Raw genomic sequence first — 7,827 nt, forward strand, 5'->3', positions numbered from 1 at the left:
ACACTCATTTGATTTACGATTCACTTCGCCGCGTTGAAAGTAATTTGGCGCTCGATTTTCCTTTCCGAATTTCCCTGCCGCCCATGCCATTTCGCCTCGACTCTCGTTCACCAGGCTGTTTGTTGGCTGTCTGGGGACTGACATGTTGGCATCTCTTTGTAATTGATTAGCCAGCGGGGTTATTCACTGACACTGCATGTCGAATCCAATGAGAACAGTCTCCGTTCCTCGGGGAGATCACCTCGAGACTCGAGAGTTTTCTGGGCGTGAGTCTGCCGCCTGTGATTGATGGGAATGATCGCGAAAATCAATTGATCAGGCAACACTTTTATGAACCCGACGAGGTCATGAATCATTTGGAAATCAATTTGCAGACACGATTGAAGGCTTATATATGTATTGTACAAGTGAAATATGTGTGTTCTATGAGATCACATGAGTTTTAATACCTTGCCTGCGATCGTTAACTGTTTGTAGAAACTTGACGAACAACTTATATTCTGTTAGATTTTATCTGGCAAATATGTTGAGTAAATAACTGAACAATTGCCATGTTTGCATTGGAGTTATGTGGAAATTAACCCTCATCCGTTGCCTTATCTCCGCCCATGTTGATGTTAGATTGTCGCATTCCGTTCACGGGCTGATCGATGGGCCCATAAAGCTGCCAAAGTGTAATTCCAGTAGGCGCCGCAGTTCAGAGTGGGCGACTGCACTTAACTATACGAGTATGCAGTATCTATAAATCCCAGGCGACCATGTTTATCGTGTGGATATAGTGGATGGCAGATAAGCGGCGGCTGGTAAGCCAATTGATTTACAGTGCCTTGCTGCTGCCATCAATCAAAACCGGAAACGTCAGATCGTCGCCTTAAATTATGATCGCTCTCTCTGGCTCAGTAGAAAGGCAACCCTCTGCGGCTCCTTTATGCATTTATGCCCCCAGCATCGATTAATAATTCGCCGCTTATCGAGAATGCAATTTATAATACAAAATGGCAGTCGAAAGCCGCTCGAGAAAAAGGGACCATAATTAATATTTAAAGGATGCAGCCACAATACTCTGCCCCCGGCTCCCCATTTCCAGCCCCATCTGGTGTGCTCTCCTGTTGCTTCATCGGCGATTCCAATCAGATAACATTAGCACGTCACATCACACAGCGTGCAAAAATTATTATTCATTGAATTTGTGATAAATGTGACAGGCCCAACAGCACTCCGAGGGGTCTCAACAATGCCGACGGTTCGAAGAGTCGAAGAGTCGACGAGCCGACCAACCAACCGACCTGCCTGCATTTCCAGGCCAATATGGCCAATGTGGCCAATATGGGCCAGGACCGAACCGAACCGAACCAGGCCGCATCGAAGCTGTCAAAAATTTGTTGCAAAAAGATATTATCTGGTATGGATGGAAAGGACCAGCGATGACGATGACGGACCGAGACTGCCAGTGATGGCAGTTTGGCTAAAAACTGGTGGGATTCCTCATTTACCTAAAGTATATCTATATTACACCATCCATCTGGACTGGATTGGAAGGCTATTCGGTGGATAGAATTGTTAGTTTATTTAAGCATGGATTTTAAAATCATGTCTTTGGCATCACTGGCAAATGTAGCTGCTCCGGGCTCATCAATAATGAGGCGACGAGGATGCGGCTGCTCGGCAACGTTGCTGATGATGGCAATGGCGATGGCCATGATCGATGATTGACCTGTTTTTGTTGCGCCCATCTTTAGAGTGACGATTGCCGGCGAGGCTTCTTCTGGCCCTGACCACGACCACACCCATTGACAGGCAGCTGCAGTGTGCAATTATTTGCGGGCAATCACAACAGCAGGCGGAGTACTCAAATGGAATTGCCACATTGATTGATGTGCTCAATAAATTGCACGATGAGCAGCACATCAACTGTTTCTGCAGTCCGGCGCTTGGTATTTGGCATGTGATAAGGCCGATGGGAGCTGACAAGGGAGTCGAGCTGAGCTGAGCATTTAAATGTCCAATAGATGTCTGCACAAGAGCATGAGAGCAATGGGAATGGACAGTTCAGAACAACCATTTATCAATTCAAATACATTTGCACAGCTTGTCTTGGAAAGTGATTAAGAATCATTAGACTATTTATTCAGAATCCGAACTCCGAAAAATGTACTGACATTTCATTTGACACCTTATGTTCCTGTATTTCTCGCATCTGCTGCAGGAATCTTAATCCCCAGCGGAATGCCTTTCGGCGTATGAATCATTGGCAAGGCCCCACAGTCTTCGGGGAACATTTTAATTATGGTTTTTAATTTCACGGCCCATATGGCGGGCTGTCAGGTGATTTCCCCTGAAATATGCGCAGAACTCACATCTATCAAGCACGCCTGGTTGGTTGGTGAGTGAGGAATGCGCACTGAGCGGTGAAATATTTCACTCTATTTCTGTTTCTGTTTCTGTTTTCGTCTTTCAGAATGAAATTAAGTGTTAATCTCATTTGATTTGTCATATTCACATGACGTGATTTGGCGGCCTTCGCAGCTCTGGGGCAATAGAAACGAGAAACGATCGCTCCTCTGGCTCGTGATGTATGGGAAACAAATGTTTCTCTGACACATTTATTTGTTTAATGAGACGTTGAATAATTAGTTGGATATGGCACAAGCGCAAGAAAATACTCGTATGTACAGCCGATACAAAGGCGAAAACACAACTTGCATACTCACAACTGTGGATTGTGAATTGTGGATACCACCATCCCTACACCCCCGCACACACACATCAGTTGGCACAGCAATTTATAAATTATGATTGACGACTCTGTGTGCGGAATTGTGTGACCCATCGCAGTTAGCCCCCCTTTTCAGGGCCTTCCCCACTTCGAAACTCGGCTCCACCATGTGAGATTCGTCTGACATTTTTCTATATAGTTTTTTGGCCTGGCCTCGGTCATTATGGCTGACAGCGCGCCTTCAAAATGATGAGTTTAGATTGATGGCCGCACATCACTCAGCGAGATGGCAGCCACACCGAGTGGAGATGGAAGGCTGAAGAGGTTGGGCGAAGTCGAAATACCCTATCCAAGGACCAACACGTCCCTGGACGACACTATCAAAAGCAGCTAGTAAACCCATGGCCAAGTATTTGGTTAGGTAAATAGATAGACAACGAAATCTATGCAATATTTGTATTTTTATAACTGTTAATCATCACTACAAAATTACTACTAGGCGTGCTTAAAAACATAGTTCTTTTGGCATCAAAAAATCTAAATAATAATATTTCATATGAACAAACTCTTCTTAATCTCTTCAAATAAAAGTTTCAGCACAACTCGTTCTATCCAGTTGCCCTCTAGAGACAGAGCACTAAAATCCAATACGACTGCAGGCTATTTGTGGTTTTGGGCCCAAATCCTCGTGCTCCGCTGCCTCGCCTGTTGACATGTCACTAATTTCGGAATCGCTAAGCTGATTTTGCTGAAATCTGATTTTTTGTTGTGAGCCAGCCCCTGGGATAGTGGCCCCATCCCATCTTCCTTTCGCAACTCCGACGATGATTGATGTGTTTGGCATATGAAAAACCGAGCTGAAAACAAAAACCCTTTTTCCGAAACATATTCTGTGTCGTTTTGTGTGCCAGAGGAGAGCGGCGTAGAAATGTATTAATCATCCGTGGCGAAGCCTAGCGAGTCGAGGTGATAAATTAAGTTTGAAGACGATTGGGAAAGTCTGTCGAGTAATTAGTGAACTGAGCCGGGTCTGGATTGGATTGGGCTCTCTGGTCGGGTCGTGTCTTTCCACATCCCAAAGGCCCACGTTGCCTTGGAGGCGGTGGCGGTGGCGGCGGCCTAAGAGAGCAATAATGATGTGAGTGACAGAAGAAATGCAAGAGACCGAAATTAAATATGATAAAAGACCCACACAGTCTGTTGGCATAATTAAGTATGACATGCAAAAGTATGAATTATCACTGAAATGTCAAAGTGTCACAGCTGCCATCAGGAGGCGATGGAAATGCAGATGGAGATGGGGATGGGGAATCTGGCGGAAGGCATAAATAAAACCAGAGAAGAGAGTGCAAGAAGCCATGACAACGAACGCCGCGTGTGGGATTAACTGACTTGAAAATTTATGATATGAAAAATTACTTTAGCCCGACACACACACACACTCGCACACACAGCTCATGGCATACAAAACTGCAAACTGAAAGATGCAAAGTGGCGGGCGAGATACAAATACACAAAGAGAGATGTTTATTTTGTATTTTATTCATCGTCGCCGTCTCCCATTGAGCCTCATCAGCAACAGCATCAGCATCAGCATCGCATCGAGAAATTTGTGGCCCGAACAAATTTCCCAAAGTCTGTGTTGAAAAATTAATGTGCACAACTGTCAGTGCAGTGACAGAGATGCGATGTGAATGGGGTTCATATTCGGATTCGGATGCGGATCGGATCGGAACTGAACAGAACTGAACTGAGCGGGACTGAGCGGGGCGTGAGGGTTACTGTTGTGAAAGCTCTTGATAAATGATTTTGAAATGTGACAAAATGCTTACGAGCGGGATTACCGGGACGAGACGCGACGACTTCCCAAGGATTGTTCGCCCGGGGCTCGGAAAAAGAGTTATTTGCCAACTGAGGGACCAGCAAAGTTTGTTTTGTGCCGGCGGAATCAGATGGGATTATAGAGATTTGCTCAAATGAAGTTGTAACAGAAGTGAATGCTCAGATGAGTGAGATGAGTGAAGGGAAGGTGCATGGTGCGAGTAGTCCTGAGCTAGACGAACAAAAGCCGTACGCCCATGAAAATCACATAAAATAGGATTTGTTCTGTTAGCACTCGGAACAAATCAATATTGAATTTTTGCGATTTTAGTAAGGATTATTGGGAGAATGGAAAAGGTTTTCATAAGCTGGGTAAAATATAAGTATGCACGGTCGTTGTCGATAGGGATTTTTCAAATTTGTGTGTGTCATTTATAAAACAGAAAGTAAAATAATATTTGGACTGCAGATTATATGAATTGTATATGGCCCTTTCGGCAAATGCAATCTAGAATCGACATGAAAACGGTTTTCTTTCCCGATGCAGTCTTGTGTTATATAATGGCCTTTCATAAGTTAACTACCTTCGCTTTTCCTTTGACCATAACCCATCAAGGCATCAATCAGGCGTTGTCGCGACACTGAAAAGACTCGAAACCAAAGACACCAGCAGTTTACCTCTGCGGCTGCCCCATGGAAATCGAGTTGCGAGGCAGACTTCAGCGATCACTGGATGATGGGTAATCGCCGATCGACGATTTTCGGCGTTACCAGGCCATCGATCTTGTTAGTTTTGACGCATCTGTAAGTGGCGGCGACACAAGTCGGAAAGTGAAATGCAAAGATCCCCCGCCGAATCGCTGGACGGATCGCATCGGGCCAAGACATCATCAGTCAAGTGGCGCGACTGCGTCCGTGGCCGGGTCAATTCGCGTGACAGCTCTCTTGATTTATGCGGCAGACACTTGAGCAACCCTCGAGATAATCACCGAATTCCCCGCCAGGGCGCACACTATTTATCATACAATTAAGCGAGTCGATAATGTTATTACACTGTCTATAAATCGGACACGGCCAGATCGGAGCTGCGCTGATAGATTGGCCACATAGGTGAGTGTGTGTGGCAGGTGTCTAAGCGGGTCTCTTAGAAAGTGGCAAGTACTTGGCCGCATTTGACACGACGGTAAACACAGATACAGATATAGCTTGAGGGCAGCGCCTCAAATGCGGGTCTAGCTGGGCTGCTGATCGGAAAATACGACGCCATTCAGTTAATTGAAAACCCATATCAATATATTTAGATACTGTGTATTAAGAAAACACGAGGGTGTATTATAATTGTGGGTGATTTAGAAAGGTACAAAATCTTTCAAGCAAAAACATATATTCTTTTTGTATCTTTTGGCCTGTAACTTTTTTTTTAATAAATATAAAGTATTATTTACAAATTATATATAGCTTATATAAATATTTAACAGTATGTCAAAACAGAGTAATTTAATGCTATGTTTTGTTCTGCTCAGCCATTTTACTTCAGCACTGAGTATCAGGTAGTCGACAGAGAAGCATTCCCCAGGATTCCTTTGTTCGGGGGCGACTAAGCGAAAGCGCCACTCCCAAACCTCCGAGCAGTGTCCACTTTCCCATCCAGCCAGTCCATATAAATCAATTAATTTAAACTGTCAGGCAGCTGTCAAATTGTGTTGCTACCGGGAGCGTTTTTCGTTTCATTTCGTTTGGTTTCGCTTCGCTTTTGAGTCGCTCGGCTTGGACGGGGGTTTTGTTTTACTTTGTTTTGGGTTCTCGAGTTGCGGGGGAAGCCGGCAAAGAGACTTTGGGTTGGGTACGGCGACATGTCGAGATTTACTACTGAGTGATTGACGACTTCATGTGTCATTAAATACCGTTAGCAGTCGCTTTTGTATGCCGCACAGTACTGGACCGGACTCATTTTTCATGCCACATCGCTCGCGCATAGTGAAAGTCACTGCGATGCCGCATTTGTAGCTGCGGCACTTGTGGCTGCACATTGCAATTAGACCTCTCGCCACGGGGGCGTCAATTGGGAGTGAATTCAATAGCTTAATATAAGGTATATACAAAATACAGACTGTTAGAGCCAAACAATGCCCATTTTTAATTAGGTTTACTTCTTAACTAGGCTTCTAAGGAATGAATTTAACTTCCCATCGCATGCTTCACAGTCCATTCCCTAGCCAGTTGAATGGCCCTCGCCTCGTTGTCCTTCCACAACTCCGCCACATCGTTGACAAGTGGATCATCTGGGTTGGGAGCACTCAAGAGGGCCTGGATCGAAAGTAGAACGGTTCGAATTTGCAGAGCAGGACTCCATTTCTCCTTCAGGATGTCCAGACAAATTCGGCCCAAGCGATCGATGTTTGGATGGAAAATCTTTGTCAAAAATCGAACCTTTGGCGCTTTCATGGGATAGTCTTCGGGTAAAAACAATTCCAACTTGAAAACTCCACCCTCGAAAGGCGAGTCAATGGGGCCAGTGACGAGAACGTGAAAGTAACGCGCATTACCCTCATCCGGCATGGCACTGATCCCGGGCACTGGGTCCTCCAGGAGGCGCTGCGTCTCCTTGATGATTCTGGTGGTCAGTGCGGCCATTTCCTCTCTGTGCAGCTTAACACGACTCGTATGGCAATGGAACATTTACGCTGCCTTCAGTTATACCTTCAGTTAACCTTTATCCTTGATAAAGGTTACGTGTTTCAGTTATAAGTAACTACGTCAATTTTAGTTAAATGAAATATATGAACTGGGCTACTGGGTAATTGGGTTCCCTTGTAGGGCTTCTTGCTGCAACTGTCAATAAATTAACTTGGCTGATTTGAATGCCCAAGTCATCTCAATGAGACCGAATCAAACGCCCAATTCCCATGCATTTGCAATTATCCTTCAGTGGGCAAAATTAAATTGACTAGAGGCATTTGCCCTTCCATTCCCCTACCACCCACCACCCACCACTCACCACCCACAACAATAAAAGCGAACCGCATTTCCATCCTGCTTCCAATGCTTGAGGGTCCTTCTGAAATCCCGGGTGAACTGGCTATGTTAACTGGCACTCAACTAGCAGCTTATTAGCAAACTTTCCCATTGGATTATATAGTTGAATATTATAATAATCGAGTTAGGTTCGTGTAAGTGGATGCTCCACCGCCCCCGCAATCCGCCTGCTTTGGGGCCTGGTTAGCAGTCAGCTTTCATGCACAATTTCCGTTTTCATGGCTCCGGGCATGAAAATAAGCCCACAGTTTATG

At 45.0% G+C, this 7,827-nt stretch overlaps 1 protein-coding gene and 1 long non-coding RNA gene across 2 annotated transcripts; one reads left to right on the forward strand and one right to left on the reverse strand.

Moving 5' to 3' along the window:
* The first annotated feature begins 957 nt into the window (after nucleotides 1-957).
* Nucleotides 958-4,244, forward strand: LOC120320645. Its single transcript, XR_005560167.2, has 2 exons — nucleotides 958-2,383; nucleotides 2,459-4,244. It is a non-coding gene; the product is annotated as an uncharacterized LOC120320645 (long non-coding RNA).
* Nucleotides 4,245-6,650: 2,406 nt separating this feature from the next.
* Nucleotides 6,651-7,336, reverse strand: LOC6528246 (ubiquitin-conjugating enzyme E2 N). The gene has a single exon (XM_002089265.4). It carries the CDS (start codon nucleotides 7,214-7,216, stop codon nucleotides 6,716-6,718), a length of 501 nt encoding a protein of 166 aa, XP_002089301.2. The 5' UTR covers nucleotides 7,217-7,336; the 3' UTR covers nucleotides 6,651-6,715.
* Nucleotides 7,337-7,827: the final 491 nt, after the last annotated feature.

Source organism: Drosophila yakuba, chromosome 2L (genome assembly GCF_016746365.2).
Source record: "Drosophila yakuba strain Tai18E2 chromosome 2L, Prin_Dyak_Tai18E2_2.1, whole genome shotgun sequence".
NCBI lineage: Eukaryota > Metazoa > Arthropoda > Insecta > Diptera > Drosophilidae > Drosophila > Drosophila yakuba.

Bases quoted from the DNA above. Each gene is read 5' to 3' on its own strand.
- LOC6528246 (XM_002089265.4), bottom strand. From the start codon at position 7,216: ATGTTCCATTGCCATACGAGTCGTGTTAAGCTGCACAGAGAGGAAATG.